The 16214-nt window shown below is 43.5% G+C and overlaps 1 protein-coding gene across 3 annotated transcripts in view; it reads right to left on the reverse strand.

Annotated features, from left to right (window-relative positions):
• Positions 1-16214, reverse strand: part of bbs9 (Bardet-Biedl syndrome 9) — a 214801-nt gene that overhangs the window by 153209 nt on the left and 45378 nt on the right. For 2 of the 3 annotated variants that reach the window (XM_031789165.1, XM_031789175.1), the window contains 2 exons: positions 15306-15410; positions 12145-12159 (listed from right to left, as the gene is read on the reverse strand). In XM_031789165.1, coding sequence (XP_031645025.1) covers positions 12145-12159; positions 15306-15410 — 120 coding nt within the window. The remainder of the gene's footprint in view (positions 1-12144; positions 12160-15305; positions 15411-16214) is intronic. The other variant, XM_031789181.1, reaches the window with a different exon arrangement.

Here is a 16214-nt window from a genome sequence, read left to right on the forward strand (position 1 = left end):
TTTTGGTTACTACATGATTCCCATTTGTGTTATTTCATAGTTTTGATGTCTTCACTATTATTCTACAATGTAGAAAATAGTACAAATAAAGAAAAACACTTGAATGAGTAGGTGTCCTAAAACCTTTGACCGGTAGTGTATGTCTTTGTGTTTATGTGCTTACAGTGTGTCTATGCCATTTAACCATGGATGTAGGGAGAAAATGCCCTCTTTTTTAATTTTTCTTGTCACTCCTGTTGGCTCCCCCAAGTGGGGGTTTGTGCGCTCTGAAATGGCTCAAAGTCAAGTTGTTGGCCACTGACGAGCATTGTGAAGTAGAAATGGTAGGTTTGTTTCTACGTGGTCGGCACGCAGCAGGAACCGCTTTTGATCTAGCAAAAGGAGGAACGACCTCCCGCTGTGATAAGTACCTATCTGCAGTCTATCGGAGTCAAGTCATTTATCTGTGACTAGTAGATGTTAACCTATTAATTTATGGTTGATTAAATCCAAAATGTCCTTGTTGTGTAGTGCAAACGATTTTGTTTTGCTGGTGTAAAGATGAAGGGTCTCCCTCAACTCGGTTAAAAAATTAAAAAACACTATTTGCACACCTTTATTTGAAGATTACCAAAGTAATCCTCTCTCTGGCTGGCCTCCCAACTCCCTCCGCGGAGTGTCTCGTCCAAGCTGCTCCTCCTCGCTCGCCGCCTGGCTGTCAAAGGCAGCCCAACAATCCCCAACCCGTTTTCTCAATGGACCTCCACACCCAAAATACACACTCATACATAGACACTGTCCCTCTCTCCCCTTACCTTTCCTTGGCCTCTATTTCTTACATCTCTTAGAGAAAATGAAAATTTTTGTGGAATTGCTTTGTGCACTGACTTTCGCTTGCAGTAGGTCTCAAAAAAGAGAAGCCGTGCAAAGTTATTAAACAGAGGTGCCAACTTATTCTGTTTTGATATTTGTTTTATTTCACCTTTATTTAACCAGGTAGGGAGCCATTCGGTAGTCACTACTACACTAGGCGAGCGGTGGACTCCCAACCGTGAAGCACAGGGGTGGCAGCATCATGTTGTGGGGGTGCTTTGCTGCAGGAGGGGCTGGTGCACTTCACAAAATAGATGGCTTCATGAGGAAGGAACATTATGTGGATATATTGAAGCAACATCTCAAGACATCAGTCAGGAAGTTAAAGCTTGGTTGCAAATGGGTCTTCCAAATGGACAATGACCCCAAGCATACTTCCAAAGTTGTGGCAAAATGGTTTAAGGACAACAAAGTCAAGGTATTGGAGTGGCCCTCACAAAGCCCTGACCTCAATCCCATAGAAAATCTGTGGGCAGAACTGAAAAAGTGTCTGCGAGCAAGGAGGCCTACAAACCCCACTCGGTTACATCAGCTCTGTCAGGAGGAATGGGCCAAAATTCACCCAACTTATTGTGGGAACCTTGTGTAAGGCTACCCAACATGTTTGACCCAAGTTAAACAATTTGAAGGCAATGCTACCAAATACTAATTGAGTATATGTAAACTTATGACCCACTGGGAATGTGATGAAAGAAATATATAATTCTCTCTACTATTATTCTGACATTTCACATACTTAAAATAAAAGTGGTGATCCTAACTGACCTAAAACACAGAATCTTTACTAGGATTAAATGTCAGGAATGTTTAAATGTACTTGGCTAAGGTGTTTGTAAACTTCCCACTTCATCTGTATGTAAAGACTATTTGTAAACTGTATGTTGAAACTGTTTGTAAACAGTTGGAATGTCTTGCTTTGAATATTGAGGTTTCAAAGGGTCTCTGTACAACTGTGATTGGCTGTTATAGACCCCCCTCTGCTCTCGGTGATGCATTTTCTTCCCTGATGCACCTTATGTCTAAACTTTTTTAACAGTGAAATGATCTTGATTGGTGATCTCAACTGGTGTTGGTTAAAGCATGTGTCTGATGATTTAAAAATGTTATGTAATTCTATGAATCTTCCCCTGTTGATTAACTCATCCACTCGCTCAAATCTCCAGATAAATCTACCCTTATTGATTTGATAGACAAACGTTCCACATAAATCATGCCAAAAAACACCAACCACAATATTTCAGTGATCATTGTGCTGCTGTTGCTGTTAGAAATACTAAGGTTCCTAAAACAAACCCACGCTTTATTCGTAAGAGAAATCTGAAGAGTTTTAATGAGCAGGCTTTCTTTCAAACAGTAAACAAACATACCCCATTCCACAGGCTCTGAGTTAAAGGGCAGGATAATCCATGGTTTTCTTCTGAGCTGTCTTGTATTATTCATAAACATAATCTAGACTGGGCTAAAGCAAGGAAATCATGTTCTGATGATGATTGGCTTCTTTTTAGACAGTTAAATTACACTTGTTTCGTTCTTCTCAGAAAGGCCAATTCTGAATATTTTATGTCTGTTACCACCGATAACCATAATGACCCTAGAAAGGTTTGGAAGGCTATTAAGTCTATGTCTGGAAACAGTAATGTTAATGAATTACCGCCATGTGTATTGAAGGACTTTGTTGCTGTATATGACAAAACTGAAATGCTGAATTGTTTCAATGAGCACTTTGCATCATCCGGTAGGCTGTTTGATTCAGTGTCCTCTGTCTCTGTACAATCCTGTGTGGATGAACCAGTGAGAGCTGGCCAAACTTTTTACCATACTCAGTGCAGGAGGTACACAAAGCCCTGAAATCCTTAGATCAGAGAAAGCCTGCAGGTTCTGATGTTCTTGATCCCTGCTTTTTAAATCTGGCAGTGGATTTCATAGCTGAACCACTTACATATCTGTTCAATCTAACCCTGGAATGTAATGAAATTCCAAAGATCTGGAAATCAGCATCTTTCCTACCACTTTTAAAAGGGGGAGATCCGACACTTAAATAATTATAGTCACGTGAATTCCAAGATGGAGTAGCAGTCAGACGTCTTTTGTCCTCGTCTTGGCGTGTGTATATATATATATATATATATATCTCATATATATAAATATATATCATATATTTTTTCTTCGCATTTAATATATTTCTTAACCTCAACTTCAACATATTCTCCTGCAATCCGCCTCACCCAATGTGGTATGGATCTGCTATTTTCTTTACTTTTAAACCCCTAACAGAAGCTAATCAGCTAACTAGCTACTAGTCAGCTAGCAGTCATCAGCTACCTTTAGCCCGGACAACTCTCGCCAGTCTGCACAGCGTGACTCAAACCAGAGCAAATTGGACTTATTTTTCTCCATATATCTGGATTCCTACCGCAAGCTCTGAAACTTTTCACCTGGATCAATGCAGCTAGCTAGCTGCTATCCGAGTGGCCACTCTTGGCTAACGTCTTTGTCCTGAAGCAAGAACCAATTAACCTGGAGCTAGCCTTCGCTGGGCCCATCTCCTGGCTAGCCGAAGAGGTCCTTCAGCCACTCCTTGGGCTACAATACCTATTTTGCCAATTGGCCTGGACCCTTTTTACTGCCGACACGGAGCCCCGCTGACCCATCACGACTGGACTACCGACGTAATTCGCCCGAGGGGGTTTTTCAACTGGTTCCTCTGTCGCGACATCCTCTGAATGCCCATCTGCTAGCCGCGGCCCGCTAGCTGTATAGAGCATATCGGATTGTTAGTTGAAGAGGCCCATTGGACAAATTCTTTGGCCACTATACCTATTTTGCCAATTGACCTGGACCCTTTTACCACACGGAGCCCTGCTGATCCATGGCAACTCGTCTGCCGACGTAACAGCACAAGGGGGCTTCAACTGGCTCCTCTGTCGCGACGTCCCCTGAATGCCCAGCTGCTAGCCCCGGCCCTCTAGCTGTCTGAATCGCCGTGTCTCCGGCCCACCGAGCTACTCACTGGACCCCTATGATCACTTGACTACGCATGCCTCTCCCTAATGTCAATATGCCTTGTCCATTGCTGTTTTGGTTAGTAACTTTTGCCTTATTTCACTGTAGAGCCTCTGGCCCTGATCAATAGTTAACCCTTTACACACATGCGGTGACCTCACCTGGTTTAAATGATGTGTCTAGAGACAATATCTCTCTCATTATCACTCAATGCATAGGTTTACCTCCACTGTATTCACATCCTACCATACCTTTGTCTGTACATTATGCCTTGAATCTATTCTACCGTGCCCAGAAACCTGCTCCTTTTACTCTCTGTTCCGAACATACGAGACGACCCGTTCTTATAGCCTTTCTGCCCCTGAACAGGCAGTTAACCCACTGTTCCTAGGCCGTCATTGAAAATAAGAATTTGTTCTTAACTGACTTGCCTAGTTAAATAAAGGTAAATAAAATAAAGGTACCCGTACCCTTATCCTAATCCTCCTCTGGGGATGTAGAGGTTAATCCAGGCCTTGCAGTGCCTAGCTCCACTCCCATTCCCCAGGCGCTCTCATTTGTTGACTTCTGTAACCGTAAAAGCTTTGGTTTCATGCATGTTAACATTAGAAGCCTCCTCCCTAAGTTTGTTTTATTCACTGCTTTAGCACACTCTGCCAACCCTTATGTCCTTGTCGAGTCTGAATCCTGGCTTAGGAAGACCACCAAAAACCCTGAAATTTCCATCCCTAACTATAATACTTTCCGACAAGATAGAACTGCCAAAGGGGGCGGAGTTGCAATCTACTGCAAACAGACAGAACTCTGCAGGCTTACTATCCAGGTCTGTGCACAAACAACGAGCTTTTTTTTAATCCACCTTTCCAGAAACAAGTCTCTCATTGTTGCTATACACCACCTTCTGCCCTGGACACCATATGTGAATTGATTGCCCCCATCTATCTTCAGAGCTCGTGCTGTTAGGTGACCTAAACTGGGACATGCTTAATACCCCAGCCATCCTACAATCTAAACTTGATGCCCTCAATCTCACAGAAATTATCAATGAATCTACCAGGTACAACCCAAATCCGGTAACACGGGCACCCTCATTGATATCAACCTAACCAAACTGCCCTCCAAATACACCTCTGCTGCCGTCAAACCAGGATCTCAGCGATCACTGACTCATTGCCTGCGTCCATAATGGGTCTGCGGTCAAACGACCACCCCTCATCTCTGTCAAATGCTCCCTAAAACACTTCAGCGAGCAGACCTTTCTAATCGGCCTGGCCCAGGTATCCTGGAAGGATATTGACCTCATTCCGTCAGTAGAGGATTCCTGGTTATTCTTTAATATAGCCAACAGCATACCACCCTGCATACCACTGCTGGCTTGCTTCTGAAGCTAAGCAGGGTTGGTACTGGTCAGTTCCTGGATGGGAGACCAGATGCTGCTGGAAGTGGTGTTGGAGGGCCAGTAGGAGGCACTCTTTCCTCTGGTCTAAAAAAATATCCCAATGCCCCAGGGCAGTGACTGCCCTTTGTAGGGTGGCGTCTTTCGGATGGGACGTTAAACAGGTGTCCTGACTCTCTGAGGTCATTAAAGATCCCATGGCACTTAACGTAAGAGTAGGGGTGTTAACCCCGGTGTCCTGGCTAAATTCCCAATCTGGCCCTCAAACCATCACGGTCACTTAATAATCCCCAGTTTACAATTGGCTCATTACCCCCCTCCTCTCCCATGTAACTATTCCCCAGGTCGTTGCTGCAAAAGAGAACGTGTTCTCAGTCAACTTACCTGGTAAAATAAAGAATAAATAAATAAAATAACTTCTTATGGCTGGGGGCAGTATTGAGTAGCTTGGATGAATAAGGTTCCCAGAGTAAACTGCCTGCTACTCAGGCCCAGTTGCTAACATATGCATATTATTAGTAGTTTTGGATAGAAAACACTCCGAAGTTTCTAAAACTGTTTGAATTATGTCTGTGAGTATAACAAAACTCAAAACTCATCCTGAGAAGAAAATCATTGCCTATCGAATATAGTGTCTACGGGGTCATATTGCAATTCCTAAGGCTTCCACTAGATGTCAACAGTCATCACCTTGTTTGATGATTCTCCTGTGAAGGAGGGGGGAATGGGAGCTGATCACGTGCGCTCACTTGAGAGAGTTAGCTCTGTTCCATTGCATTTCTACAGACAAAGGAATTCTCCGGTTGGAACATTATTGAAGATTTATGATAAAAACATCCTAAAGATTGATTCTATACTTCGTTTGACATGTTTCTCCGAACTGTAATATGACTTTTCGCCTGGACTTGCCCTCGCGTCGTGAGTTTGGATTGTGTACTAAACGCGTGAACAAAAAGGAGGTATTTGGACATAAATGATGGACTTTATCAAACAAATCAAACATTTACTGTGGAACTGCGATTCATGGGAGTGCATTCTAAAAGTTTTTTTTGAAATCTGACACAGCGGTTGCATTAAGGAGAAGTTTATCTAAAGTTCCATGCATAACACTTTTATCAATGTTTATTATGAGTATTTCTGTAAATTGATGTGGCTCTCTGCAAAATCACCGGATGTTTTAGAAGCAAAACATTACTGAACGTAACGCGCCAATGTAAACTGAGATTTTTGGATATAAATATAAACTTTATCGAACAAAACATACATGTATTGTGTAACATAAAGTCCTATGAGTGTCATCTGATGAAGGTCATCAAAGGTTAGTGATTAATTTTATCTCTATTTCTGCTTTTTGTGACTCCTCTCTTTGGCTGAAAAAAATGGCTGTGTTTTTCTGTGACTAGGTGCAGACCTAACAATCGTTTGGTGTGCTTTCGAAGTAAAGCCTTTTTGAAATCGGACACTGTGGTGGGATTAACAACAAGTTTATCTTTAAAATGGTGTACTTCTATGTTTGAGGAATTTTAATTATGAGATTTCTGTTGTTTTGAATTTGGCGCCCTGCACTTTCACTGGCTGTTGTCATATCGATCCCGTCCCGGATCTAAGCCATAAGAAGTTTAAAAGTGCTTTCCTCACCATCTTAAATAAGCATGCCCCATTCCAAAAAAATGTAAATCCAGGAACAGATCTAGCCCTTGGTTCACTCCAGATCTGACTGCATTTGACCAGCACAAAAACATCCTGTGGCGTACTACATTAGCATCGAATAGCCCCCGCGATATGCAACTTTTCAGAGAAGTTAGGAACCAATATACACAGGCAGTTAGGAAAGCAACGGCTAGCTTTTTCAAAAATACATTTGCATCCTGTAGCACAAACTCCAAAAAGCTCTGGGAAACTGTAAAGTCCATGGAGAATAAGAGCACCTCCTCCCAGCTGCCCACTGCACTGACGCTAGGAAACACTGTCACCACCGATAAATCGGCGATAATTGAGAATTTAAAAAAAATATATACGGCTGGCCATGCTTTCTACCTGGCTACCCCTACCCCGGTCAACAGCCCTGTACCCCCCACAGAAACTTGCCCAAGCCTCCCCATTTCTCATTCACCCAAATCCAGATAGCTGATATTCTGAAAGAGCTGCAAAATCTGGACCCCTAGAAATCAGCCGGGCTAGACAATCTGGACCCTCTCTTTCTAAAATGATCAGCCAAAAATGTTGCAACCCCTATTACGAGGCTGTTCAACCTCTCTTTCGTATCGTCTGAGATCCCCAAAGATTGGAAGGCTGCCGCGGTCATAGAACCAAACTGATACAGACCTGTATCTATACTACCCTGCCTTTCTAAGGTCTTTAAAAGCCAAGTTAACAAACAGATCACCGACCATTACAAATACCTAGGTGTCTGGTTAGACTGTAAACTCTCCTTCCAGACTCACATTAAGCATCTCCAATCCAAAATGAAATCTAGAATCGGCATCCTATTTCGCAACAAAGCATCCTTCACTCATGCTGCCAAACATACCCTCATAAAACTGACTATCCTACCGATCCTTGTCATTTACAAAATAGCCTCCAACACTCTACTCAGCAAATTGGATGCAGTCTATCACAGTGCCATCCGTTTCATCACCAAAGCCCCATATACTACCCACCACTGTGACCTGTATGCTCTCGTTGGCTGGTCCCCGCTTCATACGTCCCTGCCAAACCCACTGGCTACAGGTCATCTATAAGTCTTTGCTAGGTAAAGCCCCGTCTTATCTCAGCTCACTGGACACCATAGCAGCACCCACCCGTAGCACACACTGCAGCAGGTATATTTCACTGGTCACCCCCAAAGCCAATTCCTCTGTCGGCCACCTTTCCTTCCAGTTCTCTGCTGCCAATGACTGGAACAAACTGCAAAAATCACTGAAGCTGGAGACTCATATCTCCCTCACTCGCTTTAAGCACCAGCTGTCAGAGCAGCTCACAGATAACTGTACCTGTACATAGCACATCTGTAAATCACAGTATGGGTATGGGCTATTTATTTGATTTACTTTGCTCCTTTACACCCCAGTATCTCTACTTGCACACATCTATCACTCCAGTGTTTAATTGCTATATTGTAATTATTTCCCCACTATGGTCTATTCATTGCCTTACCTCCCTTATCCTACCTCATTTGCACACACTGTATATAGACTTTTTCTATTGTATTATTGACTGTATGTATGTTTATTCCATGTGTAACTCTGTGTTGTTGTTCGTGTCACACTGCTTTACTTTATCTTGGCCAGGTCGCAGTTGTAAATGAGAACTTGTTCTCAACTAGCCTACCTGGTTAAATAAAGATTATTATAATTATTTTTTAAATAGGCCAATCTCAAAGCTGTCACCCCTGGTGAAAATACTTGAAACTAACTCTATTTTATCAATGTACCAATCGGGCTTCAGGAAGAAGCATGGCACAATTACAGCAGCCATGAAGGATTTCAATGATATCACTGAAGCCCTTGACAAAAAACAGCACTATGTCTCACTTTTTATTGATCTCTCTAAGGCTTTTGATACAGTTGATCATGCTATACTGAGGCAGAGATTGTTGAGTGTAGGTCTTTCGGAGCACGGAGCATGCAGTTGCATAGTTTGCTAACTATCTGTCTGATAGCACTCAATTTGACGGGCTCATGTCTGTTAAAATTGTCTCAGCCCACTGTGCCCCAGGGCTCTGTTCTTGGTCCCCTTATTCACTATTTATATAAGTAATTTAGACAAAATTTGCAAAATGCGCAACTTCACTTTTATGCTGATGATACTGTTATGTATTGTTGTTCCTTGTCTCTCACAAAAGCATTCCAGAACTTGCAAACTGCTTTTTATACTGTTCAACATACCTTGTGTCAATTGAAGCTTCTCCTCAATACTGACAAAACTAAACTAATGGTGTTTTCTAATTCAAGAAATAGATCTCTGAACCTTTCACCTATTACTACCTGTCAGGGCAATGAGATTGAGACTGTAACCTCATATAAATATCTTGGAATTTTAATTGACAATGGCCTGTCTTTTAAATTGCATTTTCAACATGTTTTTCTTTTGAAGCCAGGAGGCTAGTATCAGCTACATGCATGCCTTTACTAGACTATGGGGATATTTTATATGTGAATGCTTCCGCTCAGTGTTTGAGATCAATTGACAGCCTTTACCATGGCACATTGAGATTTATTTTAAACTGCAAAACCCTGACGCACCACTGCACTTTGTATACCAGGGTTGGCTGGCCTTCTCTAGTCACTCATAGGCTCAGTCACTGGCATACTTTTATTTACAAAGCCATTTTGGGGTTTACTACCATTTCATTTTGGCATTTTTATTGTTCAGAAACATGGTGGGTACTCTCTTTGTTCGCAGGACTTTATCCTGCTAACTGTTCCAAATGTCCGAACTGAATTATGTACTCTGCGCCATCGGCTTGGAACACCTTACAAAATACTTTTAAACTGGAAGAACTTGTCCCGATTGGTGTTTTTAAATCACAGTTGAAGGATTTTGAGGCTGATTCTCTGACCTGTCAATGTTTTTAATTTGCTGTTTTAAGATTTTGTTATGCTCTTGTGAATTCTATGGTTTTTACTAGATTACTTGTAGTTTTTCATGTTGTCTTACTGTAATTGTGTAATGACTTGGTGCTGCCTATCTTGGCCAGGACGCTCTTGAAAAGAGATTTCAAATCTTATTTAACCAGGAAGGGCTCATTGAAAGGTTAAATAAATACAATTAAAAATCTGTGAGTGAGACTCACAAACATCTCAAATAAGCTAGTTGTGGATGTTTTTGGAGGATCTCTAGTTAAGGGAACTCCTAAAACAGCACTGGGGAGCATTACAGGCCGAGGTGGCCAACAATAACTCTTCCAGAGTTGGCTGACGATGCTGAGCTGGCCAGAACCCTGGCTGGAATAACAGAGAGCGAGAGACTGCTCGGGGGGAAATTCCCTTTTCCATCCTTTCACAAGAGAGAAAAGAGAAATAGGGAAAGAGGGAAAGGTGATAAAGAGAGCAAGAGAGAGCGATTAATAGAAAGACAAGATGGAAAGGGAATGAAAGAGAGAAAAAGCATTCGAGACGAGGCATAGCGCAATAGAGCGAAAACAGTGCAAGAGTCGCTCGCTCTCGAGGAAGAGAGCTGAGAGGGCGAGAAAGAATGAAGTGTAGAGAAGAGAAAGCGCAGGGTCTTTTCCAGTAGTGGGCCAGGCCCATCGCTAGCCAGTGTGAGTATAATCCTTCCCTGTTATGTCTGGCCATGTAACCTAAGCTGTGTACTGTAGGGGCTTTACATCGCCCCGGCTCATGTAGCAACAAACACTAATATAATGGAGCAAAATCACAACTTTAGGGACCCAGAGTATAGACAGTGTTCTCTCTACATCCCTCTCTTCAGTTATCCTTCCCTCGTTTCCTCGTTCCCCCCCTTTTCTTTTCTCCATCTTTCGCTCTCTTTTTTTGTCATTGTGTTTTTCTGTAGAGTAACCTGTAGACGTGGCTTTTTAAATGCATCTTCACTGTGAAAACTCATATTGAGGTAATTGAAGGGTGTCGAATCGAGAGGACGTTTGACCACAGACACACTGTTGGCCTTTAAACTACTAGAATATTGATGGTTAAAGGATCTTCAAATGTTTTCAATGGGCAACTAATCCCAATTGCTGCAGGATCAGCTAAAATAAATATCCTGCCATCACTGAGGGGTGTGGTTAAAAGAATGAGGGGGGGGGGTGTAGAGGGGACTGACTGAGGATGAAGGAAAAAGCTGGAGGGAGAAAAGAAAGGAGTGAGAAGGAAGGAATGATAGTAAGAGAGAAGACAGACCAGAAAGGACTCGGGGAAACATTTTTCCCCTTTCAGGTCCCCAGCCGCCATTGACTAGTCGGCACTCTCTAAAGACAAACAGTGTGTGTGTTTAGGAAGAGGGGGACATCCTGCCTGTAAATCTAAACTGGTCCCACCTCTTCACACACCGTATCCCAGACACCCCCTGTGTATTCTCAGGCAGCCACGGCAGAGTTACGACCCTCACTCGCCACTGTGATTTACTTTCATGGGCCATGTGTGTGTGTATTGTCTCACCTGAGCTGTCATTGTTGCCCTCTGTTGCCAACTCATGGTCGACACACCTGACCTCACTATGGGGTCACTGGTAGATATGAGGCCTATGAGGGTTTCTGTAGTAGTTATGAGAGTGGGCTACTTTTCTCCAAAGTTGAATATGAATATCTTGTATGTAATATTATTTTGCTTTTAAGCACACCCAGCAAAATGTCCTGTCAACACACAGCAACATGTGCTGTCAATCATCCTCTCTCAATGGATAATGGAAGTAGTCTGGAACCTCAGCAGTCTGATTACACCAGCACTAGTCATACTGCATGATATCTCACTGAGTGTGTCAAGTCTCTCTGACCACTCTGTTTATTTGACCCCAGGGCAACCGTAAGGGATCCTGTTCATTGTGCAGCTGTAATGATGTCATCGATGCGATGAAACGTCTGTGTGTGTGTGTGTCACTGATCAAAGGGAGGACATCTACTGTATCACAGCACATAATGAACAGACAGAGGCACGGACAGACAGAAATAAACAAACGCTACTCAGAACTAGACACCCAACTATTTAGCCGTAATATGTAGTCTGTGTATGTGTGTGGGAGCTAGTAGATACAAGTGCATAAGTGTCTGCATGTGTACGTGGTGTGCCCATGTGTACAGTACGTGTAACCAAAAGTGTGTATGTGAAACTGTGTGTGTGTGTCTCTCTCTCTAGCTATATCGAGTTACGGGGGAACATAAACAGTGGGCTGTGGGCTCTTCCTGTGCTTCCCAGAGCAGAGGCCAGTCTACTTACCTGCAGGGTTGAGCTCTTTCATATGGGCCAGCAGCAAAGCAGGGGAAACACAAACACAACACAGTCACTTTAAAGGGCCCTGGCCTAGGGCACGTAAACACTGGAGCCCACTCATTCACTTTACACACACCCCTACCCCCTTTCACCCCCTCCCTTCATCTCTCCCTCACTACTTCATCCCCTGCTTTAGTCTCTCCCTCCTCCACTCCGTTCCACCTCTCTCGTCTCCCTGTTCTCATCTCTCTGAAAAGTGGTCCTCTCCTCGCGTCTTCATTATCTGCACCAAATGAAGAACTGAACAGGTGAAAGTAAACTCCTGTTGATTGCTGAATGATGATGCCAACAAATCTTGATGCACCCCATCCGCACATAAGTCATCACAGTCACTGTCGGTCTCTTTTATTAAATGTGTGCTCAGAAGGCAAAGGCTCTACCTTAGACACAGACAGCAGGCTTGAGACTAACAATAGACAATGAGACAGACAGAATAACAGAACAGACCTTCTAGGCTTAAGTACCAGACTGACAGAATACAGACAGTCTAAAAACAGAGACATTGACTACTGTAGCTACAGACGGCCAAGAATAACCGACAACTAGCCAAGCACACTCAGTTTAACATCAATTCAGGAGACAAAATGGTTCTAGTCTGCAAAACACATTATCAGTCAGCTGTGGACAGATTCATTCTATAATGATTCAATTGAGAGAGAAAAAAAAAAGTGCACATTCTTAAAAAAATAAAATTCTGCTAAACCTCTGTTATTGACATAATCAATGACACACAATCAACTACACAGTAATTCGTTTGACAGTGAGTGAAGTTAATTAAATGCTGGAGGACTCAAGGTGGTGCTGTGTTTCAATGACTGAGGAATGAGCTCTACACTGAATCATGTGCCACTGATTCCTCTAGCAGTCTAGCAGCACAGTCAATGAGGGCCAGATTGACTATTAAACTGCAGCATGCCCCCGGTGCTGTGCTTGTGTATTTCACGCTTTGTTAGCGCTGATGAAAGGCAGCCACCGCTCTCCCCTTCTCTCTGGGTGTAGCCACATTGGCTGCCGAGGAAAGGAGAGGAGAGGAGAGCGGGGCAGAGATTTAGCACAGGTCAAATGGAGCAGAACACAAGACAAATATACAGATAGAGGGGATATGGACAGATATGCACACAAACAAACACAAAACACGTAGAGGCTGGTGTGATTAAAAATGAATGTCAACTAATTGATTGAGACAGTGGATGGCCCCCAACATGGCCCTACTACAATCATTTGTGGACAGTGAGAGAGCACTACTGCAAATCCCTTTGATGGGCTCTAGGAAAAGGAGAGTAGACAGTAACAGAGAATGTTTGAGTTGTAATCGTTGCCTCTGGGTGCAGCGGCAGGAGAGAAAGCCCCCAGTATAGACGGCTGCATTCCTCCCATTCCAGCCAGGCATTCAGAGGAGAGGAGTGGAGGAGAGTGCTAATGGAGATTAACACTGCTCTGTCTAACACCTAGCCACTGGGCTAACACATCCACACACACACAGAAATAAATATAGTCCACTAAACAGTCATATATCCACAGGTGTGTGTGTAGCCATCCCTCCTACCCCTGCTGTCAGTACATCTCTTCTCTCTGTTACTGTGATCTAAGTAATGTCTTACTGATCAAAACACAGGGCAGCCGTCGCTGGAAGGCCCTGTGAAAAACTCCAGGCTCCTCTCTTTCCACCCCCGCTATTTTTAGCATCACAATAAAATAAAAAAATGCCTCGATATTTCCAAGCCATTTCACATTTAATGTGCTTTCAGGGAACCTTTCCACAAGGCCCTGCCAACACAGACAGTCCAAGGGAAACAATAGTATAAATGCCGCTTTTTAGTGAGCCGCTTTGAATCAAGTGAAATAATAAAACCCATGACATTTTAATTGAAATAAAGAGGGGTTTTGTTGGTTCGAGGGGAGAGTAATGTCTTCCAGAAATACATACTGCCTGGAACCAGATGCTTCGATGGATACAGTGCTGAGTTCAGTCCGCTGTTACCCATTCAGTGGTTTTAAAGGGTACAGAGCTGCTACAGCCAGATGTCAGCACTGTTACAGCCAGCTATCAGCACTGTTACTCTCAGTCCATCTCGTTACAGACATGTCAGTACTGTTACAGTCAGATGTCAGCACTGTTACTGTCAGTCCATCTCGTTACAGACATATGTCAGTACTGTTAAAGTCAGATGTCAGCACTGTTAAAGTCAGTTTATGTGTCGGGGGGCTGGGGTCAGTTTGTTATATCTGGAGTACTTCTCCTGTCCTATTCGGTGTCCTGTGTGAATCTAAGTGTGTGTTCTCTAATTCTCTCCTTCTCTCTTTCTTTCTCTCTCTCGGAGGACCTGAGCCCTAGGACCATGCCCCAGGACTACCTGACATGATGACTCCTTGCTGTCCCCAGTCCACCTGGCCATGCTGCTGTTCCAGTTTCAACTGACCTGAGCCCTAGGACCATGCCCCAGGACTACCTGACATGATGACTCCTTGCTGTCCCCAGTCTACCTGGCCATGCTGCTGCTCCAGTTTCAACTTCCACCTGACTGTGCTGCTGCTCTAGTTTCAACTGTTCTGCCTTATTATTATTCGACCATGCTGGTCATTTATGAACATTGAACATCTTGACCATGTTCTGTTATAATCTCCACCCGGCACAGCCAGAAGAGGACTGGCCACCCCACATAGCCTGGTTCCTCTCTAGGTTTCTTCCTAGGTATTGGCCTTTCTAGGGAGTTTTTCCTAGCCACCGTGCTTCTCCACCTGCATTGCTTGCTGTTTGGGGTTTTAGGCCGGGTTTCTGTACAGCACTTTGAGATATCAGCTGATGTACGAAGGGCTATATAAATAAATTTGATTTGATTTGATTTGATGTCAGCACTGTTACTGTCAGTCCATCTCGTTACAGACATACGTCAGAGCTGTTACAGCCAGATGTCAGAGCTGTTACAGACAGATGTCAGAGCTGTTACAGACAGATGTCAGAGCTGTTACAGACAGAAGTCAGGAGTTCTATGGACTTACTGTAAGATAAGTCACAGACAGGGAAACCTAAAAGCATCAATTCATGAGAGAGATGAGGCAAGTGTGATATGTTTCCGACGTGTTTAAGAGGTTGTCAGTGTGTGTACCTGTAGGAGAGCTGTAAGATACGGCCACGTCTCCAGTCAGGTCTGCTGGTGGATAGTGCCCATTCAGGAAGGCAGAGAACGCCACCACAGTGGTAGACCCAACACCTGTATAAAAAAATACAAAAAAAAACAGTTTTAGACACACAACACACTGTCAAAACACAGACATGACGACTCAGCACTTTAAAAAGTGTGGAAAGGACAGGAAACAGTATTCTCAACACTTACTAGGCCTAAAAACATACACACAGTCACATACTCTCAGTCTCACACATAGTTACATGCTCAAACATCTCAACCAGAGGTGAAGACAGCAGGGTTAACAACATTAACCAGGCAACTCTAACATACACACAGAGAAAGGGTGCCTGTGGCACAAAGAGGAGGGTGATGATTTGAGTCCAGTTCTAATACCCTAACAGAGTCAGAGAGAGAAGGTAGATGGGGATCAAAAACTGCCTGGGAGGAAAGGCCAGATTTCAGCTAATGGCTTTGGAGAGAGGTCGAGCCAAGTTACACACACAAGTTACACAGAGCCCTGTTTGAATGGGCACACCGACCATACGTCAGGTGGTGTGGTAATGAGGCGTGACGTATGGAGCCCAGAGCAGAGTAGGGCCGGCACAGGTGACTGAGCCAGGGGCATGTGCCAGGATTCCCCACTACACACATAAAGCACCCTACTCTGTATGTCTGTCTGTGTCCTGCTCTCTCTCGGTCTGTAGTGAAGGGATTTCACAGACCATCTAGCCATCTTTTCATTTTCAATCTGTCCGCCTTTCCTTGTCTAAAACCTGCCAACCATGAAGAATTTTCAGTTGTCTAAAGTACCTAAAAATACTTTAAAGTACAACGTTTACTTTAATTCACTACATTCCTAAAGAAAATAATGTACTTTTTACTCCAGAC

Source organism: Oncorhynchus kisutch, linkage group LG2 (assembly GCF_002021735.2).
Source record: "Oncorhynchus kisutch isolate 150728-3 linkage group LG2, Okis_V2, whole genome shotgun sequence".
NCBI lineage: Eukaryota > Metazoa > Chordata > Actinopteri > Salmoniformes > Salmonidae > Oncorhynchus > Oncorhynchus kisutch.